The sequence below is a fragment of the Calidris pugnax genome, unplaced genomic scaffold (genome assembly GCF_001431845.1).
Source record: "Calidris pugnax isolate Ruff unplaced genomic scaffold, ASM143184v1 scaffold102, whole genome shotgun sequence".
Lineage (NCBI taxonomy): Eukaryota > Metazoa > Chordata > Aves > Charadriiformes > Scolopacidae > Calidris > Calidris pugnax.
The window spans coordinates 4,300,186-4,318,631 of record NW_015090846.1 but is presented as its reverse complement, the minus strand read 5'-3'; the positions used below and the strand labels follow the sequence as shown (position 1 = coordinate 4,318,631).

Below are 18,446 nucleotides of genomic sequence, written 5' to 3'. Positions count from 1 at the left end.
CCCGCCGCTCGCGCTAAGGCAACGGTTGCCAAGGCAACGGGGAACCGGGCCCGCGCGGCTGGGGGGAGCCCCCCCCCCGCCCTCAGCGCCCCGCCGGGCCTCGGGCCAGCCACCCCGGGGGCTACGGTAGCCCTGCCCCGGGCCTGGGGTAGCGCTGCCCGAGGGCTGGGGTGGGGGCTGCCCCCGGGCCGCGATGGAGCCGGGTGAGCCCTCACGTCCTCAGCGACCCGCCAGGCCCCGCAGAAGGCCCCGGGCCTGCTCAGGCCGTAGGATATTTACCCCCTTGTGAGGGCGATGGGGAGGCCTCATGCCTTCCCGGGCGTGACCCTGTGGTTTCCTGGCCTTGGCTACCGTTTCTGAGCGGCGGGGTCCACCGTGGAGCCTCTCTGGTGAAAAGGGGGGTGAATGGCCAGAGTGGCTTGGGCTGCTCCCCCATCCCTATTGCACAGCGGCCCTGGCAGGTGGGTCCCGCTCCTGGAAACCCACAGTCCGGGAGAGACGTGGGGTTTGCACAGCTTCAGGGAACCAGCTGACACGCAGGACGGGGGGGTCCCAGTGACTGGTGTGTGGCTGAGCTCCTCCAGCACCACCCCATGTTCCTCTCCTCGCCCCAGCAGCCCGGTGTGCCTCCCCACAGCAGCATCACAACCCCTTGGCATCTTCACTTGGGCTTCTGTTTGGATGTGGGGTAGCAGAGAAATGCCAAAAAAACTTTGTCTCGACAAAAATCACCAGCTGTGGAAACCTTTAGTTACACGATGAACTCCACTGTAGCATAAACAGTTTGTCTAATTGCAGGAAAGATTGAGATCTTGCTCCACTGCCAACCACACGCTTGACAAAACATTGGCTGATAATCGGTGATACTTTTCTCCAGGTTATTACAAATAATTTCCCCCCAAGACTCCATGTGTTAGTATCTGCTCGTCATCAAAGGATGGTTTTCAGGCAGAAGCCTGGTGTCTGCGTTTTGTGTTGCTTCTTAACAGGTAGAGAATTTCTTCACCCGCTTTATGTCCTGATCCGTAGATAACAGCAAAGTTATCTTCCACAGGTATGAGGTGTTCGTGGCTGTTCTCTGCTGGGTGCAGGTGGATGATGGAAATCACCCAAGGGCCGTGCCTCTGGATGCAGGTGGACACTGCTGCGCGCTGCCTTGGTGACCGGCACCGGATCCTGCAGAATAACTCGCTCCACAAGTGAATTTCAAGGCTCATCTGAAAAGCGAAGCTACGTGATTGAGTAGAGCTTCGAGCCTCTAATGCCTGGGCTGGATAGATGAATTATCCTAATATCCAGCCACTGAAAATGTGATTATAAGTTTAGCTGCACAACAGTGATAGCAGGCTGACCTTATTCTACCTAATTTTCTTTGTTATGATTCTCATAAATTATTTGTTGCTGCATGTAACCGGTAGATTAAATAAATGTTTCAAAAATCGTTAAAGATTAATATGGGTCTGTCTTAAGATTCAACATTTATTTCCCTATATTTTTTCAAAGTGCAAGCAGAGGGCATTCTGGTTTGTTGTCATCAGGAAATACGATCTGGCGTTCAAAGGTTATTCCAGCCTCTATCACTCTTCCATATTGCAAGATTGTAGGCAATTAAAGTGGATGTCCTCTGCAAACAACTTGCTCGTTGTTCTATAATCTCCATTTGAAGAGGCTGGTTTTCCACACAGTTTTTTCCAGGCTGTCGTTTTGTGACGTTATCATTATAACAAGCTGCTCTTGTTTTTAGATTAAGGCCCAAACCAAATCCCCTTTAAACTCAGGAAGAATGTTTTCTTTTACATGGCAGGCCAGGCATTAAATGGATTGGAGAAAGAAAACGGCCCTTTGACTCTCAGAGCAGGTGACCTGTATGTGAGGGTGAAGGTGCAGCTGGGAGAAAACTGAGCTGCTTTTTCCTCTGACATATTTTTGCTATAGATAAAGAATGGATCCAGCTGTTAAACTTAGGAGAATCTCTTAGAAATATGCTTTAAGAAGGTGGCAGATTGTCCCTGCAAAGCCAAGCCAGTATTACATGGACACCTGCAACTCTGAATAAAATAAAAAAGTGGAATAGTTGGGCTCAAGAAAATTAATATTGTGAATAAAAAGCATTGAGGGAAGTCTAGGGGTAAGGAGAATGCCCTCCTTTTAGAGGCTTCTGCTGCTCCTGGGATCCTGGCCTTGGAATTAATTACCTCTTGTCCTCCCCCTTTCACTGGTACAGCCTTTCACTCAGAGCTGCCTTTCTGTTCCAGCCGGAGGTGAAATGAGCTGCCACTTCTTCCACCACCCTGAAATCCGCTGTGGTAATACCCTGGAACTCTGTCACTGAGGGCATTTGCCAGTCCTTAAGTAGGCTGAAATTGATGGTTTTGGGGGAAACTTTGGAGCTGATGGTGAAGTGGTTTGTTAAGAACTGGGTGCCATCCCACAGCAGCGTCCTCAGAATTCTCCTGGAGATAAAAAGCCTGCGTTTAAAATGGGAGGGTCACCCGTGGATTGCTAAACGTGGTTGCTTTTTCCATGAGGAAATGAAGGGCTCTCCCTTCCTCAGCAGCAGCAAATTCGTCTGTAATTTGCAAACCACTTGTTTCTTTCCTGTAGCCCACTACTGAACACGCTTCAAGGCTCTTCTTCTGGAAAATGTTCATACACTGCTTTTCTAGATGAAATAGTTTTCCTTTTAGTCTCCTGGATCCCTTAACCCTTCGGAGTGGGCGTACAGGTGAACTGACAAACACTGCGCAACTTGTCTGCCAGCAGAAGCTGCAGATTAATTACCAGGAGGTAACACCTTTGAGAAATTACCATATTCAACCACGACACCTATTGCACGTAACAAAGCTGAACCCACGTGCTTGTTTTCCACCATACTGGAAGAATGCCTGGGATTTCATTTCCTTCCACCGTGGTCCATTTATCAGTACCAGAGAGTATGTGTAGAATGAGAGTATCGGTCCCTTGTCACCCCCAGGACTTCTGATCTACATTTAGATTGTAAAAAAAGTGTGGTCTGTAGAAATATCCCTACTGGGATCCTGTAGGGTGGAGATACCTCCTGGGTACAGAGAGCAAGGGAGAGCTGACCCGTCAGTGGCACTAACCAGTACCTTCCAGTTGGAAAGCCCAGTGAGGAACTGGGGTTCTCCCTCAGCTTTACAAAATCACCTTCAGATGAAGGAAAACACATGTCTGCTGGAGATTGCATGAGAACCTGTGCTTCCCTGTCTCCCTGCAGCTATTTACGGAGAGGGAAGACTCCGTGCAACATCTCTGCCCATCACGTAATGCTCTTAGTGCTAAAATCAGCAAACAGAGCAGGGCGAGGGGCTGTGAGTTGGGAATTTTGGTGCACTGGGCAGCCTGATTTCTACTGCGTTGAGCTTCCTCCACGAAGACTCATCACACTTTCCAAAGCGGTGGTTTTCCATCTTTCACCTCCTCTTGTCCTCTTCCCCAGAAACGAACAGGAGAGAGAGAGAGAGACTTTCATTCACCAACCCCTCAGACACTGCCCACAAACAGGAAAGGATTTCCCAGGACAAACACTGCACAGCAAGAGAAGGCAGTTGAATGAATCAATGGGATTTCTGTCCTGTTATCCTCACAAAATGTCCACGATGGTCCCAAGCGCCGCGGCCGGCCCCGGCGGAGTGGTGAGGAGCAGCCTGTGCGTGCCCCAGCCCTCTCCTTACGGCTCTATTTTCAGCCCTGCACTAATTTTGAACCCCTCTGTATCTGCTTCCCCCCGCTTAGTTCTGCGGGGCCTCGTTTGCCCCGGCGCTGAGCACTTAATATCCCCGGCTGGGATCGACTTAGTGGAGGTCACTGAGATGGGCTGGGGCTGGCACCACCACTGCAGGAGGTGAGGAGGAGGAGGAGGAGAAAGAGGAGGAGGAGAAAGAGAAAGAGGAGGAGGAGAAAGAGGGAGGAGGAGGAGAAGTCTGTCTTCTCTGCCAGTGGGCTTTAGCATCCCCCAGCACGTACCACAAAGTTCATAAAAAAGTTAGGTCTTACTAGAAATTCACTAAGAAAAAAGAGACCTGGTCAAAAAGACATTTAAAATATTCCCTGGATGAACGAAGTTGGGGTACCATGATGAAAGAGCAGCCATCTGCTGCTCTGACAGCTTCAAAATACCTTTTTAGCCCTTGTATAACAGAGTTTCCTGTGGCAGTTCACCATCCAGCCAGCCTTAAGGAGAGCAGAATATTATTCTTAGTGATGGACCAGTCACTTCAGAGCCATCACCAACACCGGGGGAAGGGTTTCTGCAGCGTAATGCTGTTGTCACTAATTACTTACACCCAGTTCTGCAACTCAGGAGGAATATGCAGCAGCGTGGCCTCCTGTGCCGGGGAACTGCGTGCAACAAGCGATGTTTTTCATGTAAATAAAGAAACCAAATGAAGCAGAGATAGTAGGACTCTGCTCCATTCATGCAGGTGTTCCTATTGTTTTAAAGGTAAGGCGCGTGCAGTTCAGCTCTTATGCTGATGAGCGCAACAAGTTATTCAGATTTATTTCTTTTCCCGTCACTTAAAAACGTTTGATGTGTAGGAAATGATGCCAGGGGAAGCGCCGCTTCACACCTCTGCCTGGGCTGCCCCTGGCAACCCCCTGGGGCTTCTCCTGCCCCTCCGGACCCGGGGACAAACACCCCAGGGCAGGGAAACCTCTGGCAGCTCCTCTCCTGGCAGAGAGGGACCAGGCGAGGTGGTGCGAGGAGGATGATCCCCATCGAATCTGAAATAATACCTCTATTTAGCACTTATCTTCAAAGTGCTGTGCAAACATTAATTAATGACTCTGGTATTGCCAGGGGGAAGAGCTGGCAGAGGGAGGGGTGACAGCTCGTCCTGCTCCGCTCTCTCTCCTGCTGGAAGCCAGACCTTCCTTTGCAGGGAACGGGATGCTCCCTCCTGGGGCTGGTGGTTTTCTCCAGCAATTACAGCTCTGGAGGCGCTGGCAGTGGGTTTTAAGTGTCTGCATTACTAACAGGAGAGGTTTTAGCCCGTAAAATATTTTCATCTATAAGATTGTTTACTTTTCAAGTCCCTAGGCTGTGTTTAGGAGGATGACGGGTCAATAGCATTTATAGCCCACCAGGTTTTCCAGAGAGACTTCTCTACCAAGGGGTCTGGTCCCACTGTGTCTTCCCTGCACCTTGTCCTTCCTTGAGCAACCCCAACCAGAGACCCCAGGGACCAGCTGGGTGAGCACAGAAAGGGTTTTGAGTGGTGCCATCATCTAATTAATGAAAAAATGAGATTTTTCTTTATTCCTATGTATCTTTATATACATTAAACCCTTTTTAGCCGGCATATTTGGGTAGTGTTCAAACAGGAATCAATTTCTATGGGAACTGTGGATTTGCTTTACCCAGATGATTTTTTTTTCCTAAGGACACTTTGGAAAGTAAAACTGCATTTACCCCAAATGTATAACTATGCAAAGAGAGAATGACTTAGCTCCCAACCTTTTCACCGCTATTTAAGTGTTATTGGAAAGCAACGATTAATTGAAAGGCAGAAGAAATGAATGAGAAAAAAACAACCACTAATTGAATTCCAAAATGCAACATCTGTCCCCTGCTCCTGACTGTGCTTTGCGAGGGGCAGTAACTGAGAGCAGGGCTGGACGTACTCAGCATCTTCATCCCAATAACCTGTGGGGTTTGTGGCCAGAGCACTACAAAGCCCAGGTGCCCCAAAACCTGACTTCCAGCAGAACAGCACACAACCCCCTCTCTCCCCACGAGCCAGTTCACAAAATCAACGTCCTGAACCTCTGCTAAGTGTTACCTTTGGGAATCCACAGCAGACTCCAGCCAACCTTTTCCATCAACGTGTCACAACATCGTTATTTGACCGAAACCTTTCACTTTGGTTGCGCAGAGGGAGGTGTTTGCGTGGGAACAAACCTGGGGCCGCCTTGTTCCAGGTCCCCCGGGGGAAGCACAAAGGCAAAAGCTGCTGCTGGCTCCTGGAAAATCACCTCTTCCATCCCAGGCACGGGGGGGATGTACCTGAGCCAGGCATTTCCCTTTCCCTGGGGTGGGTTTGGTCTCGAGATAAAGGGTATGGTAAGGAAAGGGCTGTCACTTCTAGATTTTAAAGCTTTCCCCTCCATAAATATAAACCACGTGGCTCTGGACAGGGAGGACAGCACCACAACGTGCTCCGGGTGATTTCAGTGAGCAAAGCTTCAGCCCGCAGGGTTTCTAAAGAGCAGAAACTGCCTCAAAAGCAAATTTAGAGCTCCTCTAATTCCATCACGGCAGGGTCCGGCGGGGGCGGGCGGTGGCTTCCCACTGCATTTCGACTCATTCCCCTTCGGTATTTTTATCCCCTGTGATTCGGGGGGGGGACACAGCTCCTGGTTCACCTCCCCAAGGGAGCCCTTCACCTGGCAGCCCTGTCCCCTCTTGCCCTGCCTGCGGAGAGGTGCCAAGGCAAACACCCCCCTGGGCCCCTGCCAGCTCGCACATGCCGCGCTCCAACGCCCTTAGATCTGTAGCCAGAGAAACAACCTTCATGTACAAATTAGTCAGAGTAATTGAAACGTCTCAATCCGGCTCGGCCGGGTCCTATTTACGGCCAGAACTTGACTGTAAAACTCAGACACTGAGCAGGAAACCAGCCACTGGCAGCAAACTCCAGCTGATGGATGGACCTTGGGTGCTGATGCCTCTGGTGGGTGGGAGGAGGCAGGGGGTGGGCAGGGACCAGCCTGGTCCCCCCGCTCCCAGCAGGGATGCCCGTGCCCCAGGTGCACCTCCCATCCCTCCCCACTGCAGGGCTCGGCACACAAGGGGGGTCCCTGCGTGCCCTGGGGTGCCCAGGGGAGGGTATCCCCCCTAATCCCTTCCAAAGGCTTTGGTGCACCCCGGGGTTGGCACATGCAGCCCCTCGGTGCAGGCAGGACACAGCCCTGTGCCAGGACACGGGGAGGAGAGGCCGAGACACCACCAGCAGCACCTGGGGCAGAAACACAACGTGGCTCCTGAGGGTCCCATCCTGGTGACCCCACTGTCCTGGCCAAAGGGGACATGGAGACGGTGACTTGGGCCATCAGGGACGGGTGCTACCCACACACGGGGGGCTGTATGACCCTGGTACCCCCCATGCAGTGCGGTATCACCACTGTCCCCACACGTGCTGAGGCTGATACCTGCCCAACACCGCTCTGCCCTGGGCTCCCCTCGCTCCCTGGGGGTCAGAGCTGGCTGAGAGCACCCCATACCCCCCCGGCTGGCCCTGGGAACAGGGGTGATGAGACCCCTGGGGCTGCCAGGAGCACACAAAGAAGGAGAAGCTGCAAAGAACACCCATATCCATGGGGTTGGGGCGTTGGGTGCTGCTGCCTGTCCTGCTGGGCAAGACACACGGACGCTATAAGACCCTCAGCAGAAGCTCCCCCCCCCATCAGCTGGGTAAATCCCCCCCAGCACCGACTTACCCGTTGCAGCCACCGGCATCTTCGCAGCCTCAGGGGTCGTGGGAGGCTCTGGGCAGCAGCCCGGGGCATGGGGAGCCTGGGGCACGTCCCAGGGGCTCAGTGTTGGGGGGCTTGGTCCCCTCTGCTCCCCAGGAAGAGCCGGGGGGAGCAGGGCAGCGCCGCGCTCCCCAGCATCACCGGCGTTGCCACGGCAACGGCTGAATGACTCACACTCATTTCTGAGTGACATCAGAGGTGTGGAGGAGGGGGCCGGGGGCTGGAGGGACGATGCTGGGAGCAGATATTCCCAGTTTGGTTTTGCTGGTTAAAGCTGGGAAGGTTTTGTGAGGGGAGAACATCCAGTGGCAGCCCCGCAGCCCACCCCCGGCTGCAGCTCAACGGGGTCCTGGTGTTATTGTGCTGGAGATCACAGAATCATAGAATGGTTTGGGTTGGAAGGGACCTCAAAGATCATCTCGTTCCAACCCCCTGCCCTGGGCAGGGACACCTCCCACCAGACCAGGTCGCTCCAAGCCCCCTCCAACCTGGCCTTGAACCCCTCCAGGGATGGGGCAGCCACAGCTTCTCTGGGCAACCTGGGCCAGTGTCTCACCACCCTCATAGTAAAAAATTTCTTTCTGATATCTAATCTGAATCTTTTTTCTTCCAATTTAAAACTGTTTTCCCTTGTCCTATCATTACCCTTCCTGGCAAAGAGTCCCTCCCCAGCTCTTCTATAGGCACCCTTCAGGTATTGAAAGGCCTCTATAAAGGTCTCCCCAGAGCCTTCTCTTCTCCAGGCTGAACAATCCCAGCTCCCTCAGCCTGTCTTCACAGCAGAGGTGCTCCAGCCCTCTGATCATCCTCGTGGCCCTCCGCTGGACCTGTTCCAGCTGGTCCATGTCCTTTCTGTGTTGAGGACTCCAAAGCTGGACACAGTGCTCCAGGTGGGGTCTCACGAGTGCAGAGTAGAGGGGAGATGATGGAGCTGGGAGGGGAGGAGATGCCAAAACCCCTGCACGTGTTGGCTCGGTGCTGGGGCAGGGCGGGGGGGGACACCCTGGATTGATGGGGCCCCCCCTGCCCTTGTGACTCTTCAAAACACAACCGGAATAAGGAAACCGGTTTGGAAATCACTTGCCTTGACTGGCTGCTTTGTGCTGGGCGAAGGAACAGGGCGAGGTTGCCTTCGGGGGGGTCATTGGGCTCCTTGTCTTTGGTGAGGCTGCTGCTCCCCCTGCACCGTCCCCAGGGGACCCTGCCCACACCCGGGAGGCTCTGGCAGGTCCCCAGCCCCACAAGGTCACGCCGTGGGAGCTGAAAAGGGGCTTCACTTGGAAACTAGTCATGAAGAGACAGAAGCATTAGCTGGGGACACACACCGGGGGGGGGTCAGGCACCACCCGGGGCAAACGCTCCACATCCAGGTATTTTTTAGAGCATTTTGGTAGCACCTTTGCTCACACACCATTGAACAGCCACAGCCAGAAGCACTGGTGCTCCCTCCCCTCTCACTCAGGGGCTCCCTTAGATCAAGCCCGATGAGACAAAATCAAGTATTTCAGTAGGATGAGAGTCCTTCCTGCCCCGAGCAAGAGCAGCACCAGGTCAGACAGCGACGCAGCAGCCACGCTACGTCCAAGAAATAAACTCTCCTCATCCTTCCTGGGGAGCAGCATCACTCAATCCCTCCCCGACAAGACACCCTCTCGGGGCTCCTGGGCATCCTTCCTTACGTGAGGCTGGGATCAGGGAACCCAAGGCTGGAGGCATTTATTTTTAGCAGAGCAAGCTATAAATACAGCCCCCGGGAACCCACGGAAATCTGAGCGCCCGGGAAGCGCCGGCACCGGGGAAGCCCACAGTGACCAGAGCTGCCTGGGTGTCTGGTGGGGAAAGGCACCGTCCTGCTTCCAAACACCTGGGCTGGAGGAAAATACAAAACATTTCAAATCTCTTCTGTGCTGGGCACGATGCTCCTGCAAGGGGGGAGAAGGGGCTGGCAGGGGGAGCCGGCTGCTGCCATCTCCTTCCTGCACCGGGGGAAGCAGGGAGGGAAGAGCCCAGAGCTCAGATTTTGGGGAGGATTGTGCATTTTTTTTTTCTTTCTTTGCATGTGGGAGCAGGGGAGGAAGGTGCCCGTCTGCGAGGGAGCCAGGGGAAGGGGGGCAAATGTGGAGAGCACCCCGTGATTCATCGCACGCAGCCTGGCAACCAGCTCCTGTGTCGGGGAAAACACAGATGGGAGAGGGCTGCTGCCATGCTGAGCCAAGAGCACAGAAATAGTCGCCTGGTGTCCTTTTAAGGATGATTTAGAAGGGTCCAAACTATTTTCCTTCTCTTGCATGCCTCACAGAGGAGCCGTGGGGGTCCAGCAGCCCACACCGCCTGGTTCTCCCTAGCAGGGGCTGCGTGGACCACGTGGGAACGGAGCAAATATCTAACCCCAGGTGCCAAAAAATCCAGTGAGATGCCCCAACCCCCCCAGGGCCCTCAGGGCACGGGAAGGGGTCGAGGCTGGAGGTGGCAGGTGCTGTGCCATTTCCCTGCACGGCAGCACCGAGGAGCTGAATAATTCAACCACCCCCTGGGAGCTGCTGTGGGTACGGGGCTCCCGGGCACAGATTCCCTGTGGAGCAGCCCTTCCTCAGAGACCAAACAGAGGTTCACTTCCAACCTAAATGTGGTTTATGCCCAAGTTCTGGCTCATAAAAGCCAAGTAACCACATCATGCATAAGTGCTCCGAGTCTTCCATGAATAATCTCTTTTTCAGGGTGCACCAGCAGCTGCTCACACCTGCACAGCCCGGCACAGGGGGGTCAGACAGTTCTCACCAGGAATTAAGCACAAAGCTGCTGTGGCCTTGACTTGTGCCACACAGGAGGGCCCCAGTGTGGAACCAGCTCGGGGCACGCTGCTTCCCAGAGCGGGAGAGCTCGTTACGCAAACGGCGATGGCATCCCTAATGAAACCTGGTGGAAGAGCTGCAGCTCTTCCCGGCGGCAGTACCGCATCCTGGGGGTGCAGGACCCCAAGACATCGAGTTTGCATCCTCCCAGCTCCTGCCTTCATCACCCACAGCCAAACACCCAGCACGGGGGAGGCAGCACCCACCATGTTTGAGCCCACGGTGACTCCACAGGAGCCCCCCAGACCCTCAACTCAGGCTGTTTATTTGGGCACCAGCCCCTCGGCCAGCCCTCTCATTTACACCCCTGGGTCTGAGGGAGCTGGTCACCTCTCCAGGTTTATTTTGGTCTGGTCCAGCGCATCTCGAGTTACTGATGTCCCTCCCCCCCCCAGCTCCACCAGAGACCAAATTCCTGGTGACACCGGATACACGGGGCTCGGGCACCGCCGTCCCTGCTGGGGTCACACTCCCTGGCAGCCCCACCAACGCTGCTCACACATGGACCCTACAGACCTGCCCGGCTCCGAGCTATTTTCTGGGACCAAACCACAGGAGCCGTGGCCCAGCTCACAACTGCAAACCTTGCATCTCGAAGCAAAGGCTTTGAATAGCAAGATTAAAGAATTTGCTCCATTAATTCTGCCCCAAACCCGCTTCCCCTACAGCAAAAGCATCCCCCGCAGCTTCCAGAGCTGCTGCTTCCTCTGGCCAATTCTGCTCTCGGGGTAAAATCACCATTAAAAAAAAAATAAAGATAAAGCAGACGGTGGGGAAACTGCAGCCTTGATGGGAGTGTGTGGGGCTGCCAGGGCACAGGGGCAGCACCCACTGGTTCTGCTGGAATCCACTCCAGGCAGCCAGGGTGGAGGAACCAGCCAGGGAATGGTAGTTTTCGGCTCCTTCTCAAGGATTAGTGCCACCAGTGACCTCCCAGCCACGGGAGAAGAGGGAACACAGGGAAGGAGAAGGCCCGGTTGCTGGGAGAGGCTGCAGTAACACCCGTCACGGGGACAGGAACCACTCTCCTGCTCGTGCTGGTGGTGATGTCTCACCTCGCCAACACCAAGCCCCATTTTCACAGCCGAGCAGGACCTGCACTTACCTTCCCCTCCCTTGGGAGCAGGGACTGGGGCTCCCGGGGCCGGAGCAGCAGGAGCTTCTCTCTTCATCGCTGCTGGGAAGCGCCGGTGACACCTCCCTTCGCATCCCCAGAGCCCACAAACCCCACGCCAATTACAGCCCTTCTTGTCACTTTTTAATTTTTAAGGTGTGGATTTCTGCCTAGACCTGCTGTACCAGTTTAGGTTGAGAAGCACCATTATCTAATGATACATCATCAGCTGCTTTATGGGGTTTTTTTTTGTTGTTGTTGTTGCTGTTTTAATGTTAAATGAGTGGAGAGCTGGACCTTTCAACTGCCCTGCAGCCCACTGCTGATCTGTGCATTCAAGGAAATCAGAGTTTGGGGCCACCAAAATGCCTGCATTTAACACCACAACGTTAAAAACCCCGCGTTTTTAACAGGCGTTTAGGTGTCTCAGACACTAATCCTCCATCATTCACGAGATGCAATGAAAATCACCCTGAACTCCTCACCAGCTGCTGTAACAGGCACTAAAACAAACAGGCTGCTTGGCAGGTGCCCTTCCTCGCCCTGAACATTGTGTGAAAATGCTAATAACCCCACCTCTTCCTTAGAGAAATAACCTCCTGCATTTACACTCCTAATGAGTTGCCTCCCAGGCAACCACACACCCCTGGGCAAGGCTTGGAGCTTCCCAGCTCCGTGCCAAGCAGCTGGTGGCAGCTCCGGGAGTCAGGGGGGCACCCTGGTTCCCTCATGTCCACGTTGCTGCATCCCACCACCCCCCCCAGCTGCTGGTGCTCTGGTGGTTTCCCTCTATGAGGGTTCCCCTGCTGCAGGAGAAAAGGCTTCCAATTTATCAGTCAAACACCATCAAGAGAAATCCCTCTTAAATGGCATCAGTTCATCCCAGGGCATCACCAAATCTTGTTTCACACCACTCTTGCAATGGATCTTACCTACATAAAATACAGAAATAACTTCCAGGTGCAAACCCAGCCACTGAACCAGGATTTTCTGCACCAATTCTGTTCCAGGTTTCTTGCCCAGCTACTGAAATGTCTTCTTTTCAGAGAATCGATTCCAGCCGCCTGCGGATACAAGGAACATTGAACGATGGGGATTCATAAACCTTGGCTGCTCCTGGAAATGACGTTTCGGAACACCTTGTAATAAATCAAAAAAAACCTTTATTTTGAAGATATAATATAAATTTACAGCACACATAACATCAGTGTCTTCAGTGTGTATGTGTGAGCAGGTCTAAGGACTCAACGTTCATTCCAGTCTCACTCCTGGGGACGGCCTGTTTCAGTCCACAGAGGTCTGGCTCTGCTCACAACCCTGATAACCTCCAGGAATGTTTCAGCAGACAATAACAACTGCTTAAAATAATAAATTTGTAGCATTTCTTGCCTTTTTTTTTTTTGTTTTTCCCCCCTGGAGGCTGCTGTCTGGGAGCAAAGCCTGGTTTTTTCCCCACTCGGGGGGAGCGACCCACGGGAGCGTGTCCAGAATGAACCCTGAATTAATTCCACGGGCTCCGTGGAAGTTAAGCTTCATAAAAGGAAGGTTACATCTTGGAAACAGTTGTGCATGCCACACACCAGTGTCAGTGCCACAGGAAAATCATCAGATGCTGTACCTAATTATTTTATACACAGGTGAAAAAAAAAAAAAAAAAATAATAAAAGTCAGTACCTTGCGATATAATTTTACTGGTGCTGCCTGGTGGTAAGTGCTGGATAGCAAATCACATTCTCCTACAGGTCATTAAACTAGGATAAAAATATGCAAATTAAAAATCTCTACAGGCCTCTGTTACCTGCTGCGACAAAGACACTTTGTTTTGTGGGGCTTGGTTTATTAAAACGTGATCTAATTTCTTCCCTCTCCCCAGAGCATGATAGAAAACTATACCCAAATTCAGTAAGAATTTAATGCATTTACATTTATTGGAGGTCACATGCAGCAAAGGGGATCTGCATTGAAGGGTCGTCAAGTTTAGGGCAAAAGGTCCTTAAAAAACCCCCTTTTTATACCTAGAAGTTGGATGCAGGTGACAAGAACCACCATGAGAGCACATTCACGTGGACGCAACACACACCGCTCCCGTGTCCTCCGTGGGAAGGGGGGGGGGGCTCCCCCCAAATCCTACCCCCCCAAAAACCAGCACAAATCCTCCAGGAGAAGGATCACCCAGAGAGGAAGACACCGTCAGCGGTTTGATTATGCCTCAAAAGCACAAGGACTTCTGATGGGATGGAAAACACCCAGCTGCAAGCGCCGCTATTCTGCTAGTTCATAAAAATGCTATTTATTAAAAGTAGAAAACTGGGGTTATTTACTTTGGATGAAACACTCACTGTCCCGGGCACGCTACGGCCGTAGAGGTGAGCGTAACTCCCGTGTCTCTTCCACTGGCAATATTTGCTGACAGTGTTACTATACATTCGTTTGGTGCAATGCTTATTTAAACAACTTTCAAAATATATTAAAAGAGCCTCAGCCCATGAATCACAATGCCTAAAAAAAAAAAATAAAAATAATAAAATATATAAATTGTAACAGTCCCAACTAAAAAGGATTTCAATAACCACTTAAGCGTTGCTTGGATATGAAGATCAATCTCCAAAAGACAAGTTTGGTTCCAGGAGAGCGAGGAAAGAAACGGGGGTCAAGATTCTGGGATGTGCCTGTGATGGGGGCTGTGAGCAGCCAAAAAACCAGGGATTACCTGGAGGTTTCCAAGCTCTCACAGGAGCAAACCTCCCTCCACCCCCAGGAGAGGAGCAGGAGCTCCAGAAACCCTGCAAGTTAATTTTCCAGCTGCACAGGGAGCAGAAGTGTCCTTGAAATGGCGCAAAGCTCAGCCAACTGTGACGTTTCGGGGCAGCCCTGCGTGACCATTTCCACAGAGGGATGCAGCCATCTGAGAGGAAGACTCACATCTCTGCTCAGAGGGACAGAAGGACCAGCAGGTTCTCTGGGCTGGAGCAGACACGAAGGGTTCCTTAGGAGTTACACCAGCTCAGGCTCACCAAGGTCCAAGTTGTAAAGTGGCCACTGGCATTATTCTCTTTTCCCTCCAATACATCCCTTTAAATGCATCCCTCTATCAAGAGAGTATAAATATGAAGCCCTGAGAACAAACTTCCATAGAGTCCATTTCTCTTAAAAATATCAGTGTTTGATGACAAAAATTATAAGTTACATATATTTAAATAAATAGCTAGCTAGCTTTCAAGAGTCATGTGATATCAAAAAGTAGATTGTCTATCAACCAATGGGGCAAAGAGCTAGAACTGTAAGAGCCAGACATTGAATTTGCCACCTCCCACCCCGTCTCCTCACCCCGTGGCTTCACAGGCTTCCAAATATTCCCATGACCACGTTATGAGACACTTAAACACGACATGTCTTTGCTAGTTACAACTTGAACACCGGAGATGCGAGCATGGGACTTGTATCTGTAAATCCCTACCCCTGTGAGTAGTTCTCTCTCACAAAGTCTTTTTTTTATTATTTTTTAAACCAAACCCTTCTATTGCCACATGCTCAGGGACCCGACTGGCCACTCCTCCACCCTTTGGCCAGGGGACAGGAGGGTCTATCACCAGACAAAGCTCCTACCACACACACTGCTTGTGCCTGGAGAGCTGTCTGCACATTCTGACCCAAAAGCAGTGATATTTTTTTTTTTTTTGCAGATTTTGCAAAAATTGGGCCAAACAATGCCTTTGCAAGCACAATGGACTCAACTCTTCCCCTCCATCTCCTGTGCTGAAGGAGCAACACACCCAGGTGTGGTGGGGACACACTGCTCCCTTCTCTGCTACCAGTTCCTACCCCACCACCACCCCCCGTGTCTTGGATCAATTCCTTACGTGTTCCTTTAACCTCAAGGGTAGTTTTCACTTGATTTAAATCAACTCCTATGCCTTGCTGCAAACATCACACCTCCTACCTTCTGGCCTCTTCCACCTATTGCCCACTGGAAGCTTGTAAGTTTCTGAAAGCCAAGCAGGGCTCCATGTTAAAGCCATCCCAAGCACGAACACGGTTTGGCAGATCAGGAAGAACACACTCTCCAACACTTCAGCTGTTGAAGTGCTGAGCTCTGGAATAACGAAATCCAGAAATAACCACATATTCTCAAGCCTTCAAGCATTTTAAAGATGCAGTATTCCTTTGTCCCTAAGGTCTCTACCTGCTTATTAGGTTATGAATGCCCAGGTCCAGCACCGTATCTTCTTCTAAGAGTATGATTTCTTCGTCATAAGCATGATTTCTTTCACTAATGCTTTTTTCCCCCCTTACTTTATAAAAGGTTCAGTGGTGCTGATTGCGTTTTGGCACACCAAGGGAGGCAGTTCTGATAACTTTTATCACCCTGATCAGACTAAGGAACAGGCACAGTTCATTAGCAGGTCCTGGCAGCATCACACTCTGCTGCTGTTGCTGTGGGGTTGAGGCAGAGACACACAACCAGCAGAATTTTTACCCCTAGAAACGAGCCACTCTGCTCTTCCAAAGCGGGTCAGACACCACAGATCAGGAGAGTGTCCAGCTTCAGGCCCCTCAAAACTGGAGAGATGGTTCAAGTTCATAATCCACATTGCCCCAGCACCACCATCAGACAGTCCTGGGCCAGCTCCTCTCCCACCAGTACAGGCAAAACAGACCTCTCACTCCTGCCATTTGGCCAGTCCCCTGGGTTCTGCCAGCAAACCAGATGCCAAACTTTTAGATGACACTAAAGTTGACAGATGATCCTCGCCTGGTCTATCTGGAAACTCTACAGCTACTCCAGAGCCTGATAACATATTATTGCAATCAAAAGAAGCCTTTCAACAAGCCTTCACATTCTTCAAAGACCATGACTGCTACCCAAGTGTCTGTTTGATAAGTCTGAACCTGTACACACTCATTCAGAAGCCAAAAAACCTCTCATCAAGCTACAGGGCAGTTTTTTTCCCAGCTTTGTCTTCTAAAAAGGCTCATTAAAAGGACTATTTAGAAGAATCCTTTGGTAGATTGGTCGAGATTGGTAGAGAAGGACTTATGCCTCTTAGAGCTTCAAGTAATAGTGTCTTCTGTTAGTATTACAAGCCAAAGGCTTCAGGGAGTAAGAAAAAAAATGGACAAAATAATCAAAACCTTTCATAATACTAAAACATCCAGTCACAGCTGCTCAGGAGGAGTCGTGCTCAGCTCACTGGGCTGCAGGATCAGGTTCCTGGCTTTTGCAGTTATAGGACAAGGTGACAATTTGATGTCATGCTCTCAATCTGTTCTTAGCAAGAGTCCAGGAAAACTGTTTTACCACCCCATTTGAACTGAAGCAGCACCTCTATACAGCCTGGGATTTCTAAGTGCAGACGTAAATGTTTCAACAGTCATGAACCGTAAAGCTTCATAGGAACTTACAAATAACAAAAAAAAAAATAATCCTGGGATACTAAGTCAAGATAAAATCTCATGCTGTTTTGATTTCCCCACCCTTCATATTAATTATGTGAAATTGGCAACTTCAGTGCCTCAGCTGCACAACAGCATAGATTAGATGCCAAGTTCAGGCCAAAACTTGTTGTAGGGTTTCGGGTTGCATCTTGTTGCATTTTTGTTTAAAAAAAAAAAAAAAAGCCACATCAAAAAAACCCAAGCAAACCCACACTTAAAAAAAAAACAAATTACTTTCAGAGCTCTTCAGGATCTCTCTGTTTGACAGGAGCCCTTTGTGCTATTTAAGGACAGGGTCTCCAGCTGGTTACTCTGCATTTTGGAGAGGCAGAGCTTGCTTAGAAAACGCAAGACATGGCAGGGTTATGACAGACGTCAATCAAATTTCACTAATTTGAAAGCAGAACCCATTTTTGTTCAGACTGTTAAAAAAGTAACACCTGCACAGCCCAATCGTAAAAACTAAATATCACTGGGTATTTACCAGTGAGTTCTGGTCTTAAAAGCTCACAGCTCCTCTCTGAAATCCCAAGTCTGTCTTGTGACAGAATAGGAGAGATGCAGCCTGACATTCTTGGTATTTCCAAGGTAAAAATAAGTGTCAAGAAACACCACTTCTATCTCAAAGAAGATAACAATTTCAAGCGTGCTTTTAAATACGTTAAACAAGATAAAATCTAAGCAGTTCTGCTTCTTTACAGCTCACCAACGAAAAACCCATGCAAATTAGTTGCTTTTTTGTAAACAGTTTGAAACAAAGTCATAAACCACAAGTCTCCCTTTCCAAAACCGTGCACATGAAAATGGAAAAAGCCCCACGATGTGAATACATCCCTCCTCGCATCAGGGCATGGCAGAGAATGAACTTCTGAACTGCAGCCTACTCCAGAATCCAAGTCTTGGTGAAGTGGAGGACATACTGCACCTTGAATGTAGCTGACAGAGAATCTGCTACAAGTAAAACCACTGTGGGACTGGAACAACACTAACGCAGAAAATAAATAGGAAAAAGTAATGCTATTTATTAAAGAATTCCATCTCTGAATTATTCCGCTTAAACTATAATGTAAGATAAACAAGTTTGGATAGAAATGTGCTTGCTCTCCCAATATTTGGACTTTTAGAAAACATTTCCTAAGAATCAATTTAAAAAAGCATTTCGTAATTTGATATAGCCATAAGTTAATACTGTATGGAGATGATTAATATCCTATGCTAGTGGTCAGTGACCTTTTGTAAACACTAGCCAGATGCTAGCAAAACTGGCTAGAAAACTATTGTCACAGGCCTTTTTAACAAGCAATTATCGTATTTCTTTCCAACAATCAGATTTGTAATTGTTTTCACAAAACCTTTTCCTATTTTTTCTTTTTTTAATAGACTTTATTTTAAACCTAATACCTGAAAACATAAACAAGTCTTCAAACCTCTTCCACTAACACTAAATCCACAAGGCAATTAACTTCAGTTGGCCGTAACTACGTAAGCTCTCGTGCGAGAGACCCGTTGAGGTGGGATGTCCCCCCCCCCAGGTCCCCCCTTCCATC

General features: G+C 50.3%; 1 protein-coding gene across 2 annotated transcripts in view; it reads right to left on the bottom strand.

Annotated features, from left to right (window-relative positions):
- The window catches only part of CAMSAP1 (calmodulin regulated spectrin associated protein 1), a 38,177-nt gene extending 30,537 nt beyond the window's left edge, over positions 1-7,640 (bottom strand). For both annotated transcript variants that reach the window (XM_014942925.1, XM_014942926.1), the window contains exon 1: positions 7,462-7,640. In XM_014942925.1, coding sequence (XP_014798411.1) covers positions 7,462-7,530 — 69 coding nt within the window. In that variant the 5' untranslated portion in view covers positions 7,531-7,640. The remainder of the gene's footprint in view (positions 1-7,461) is intronic.
- Between the last annotated feature and the right edge of the window lie 10,806 nt (positions 7,641-18,446).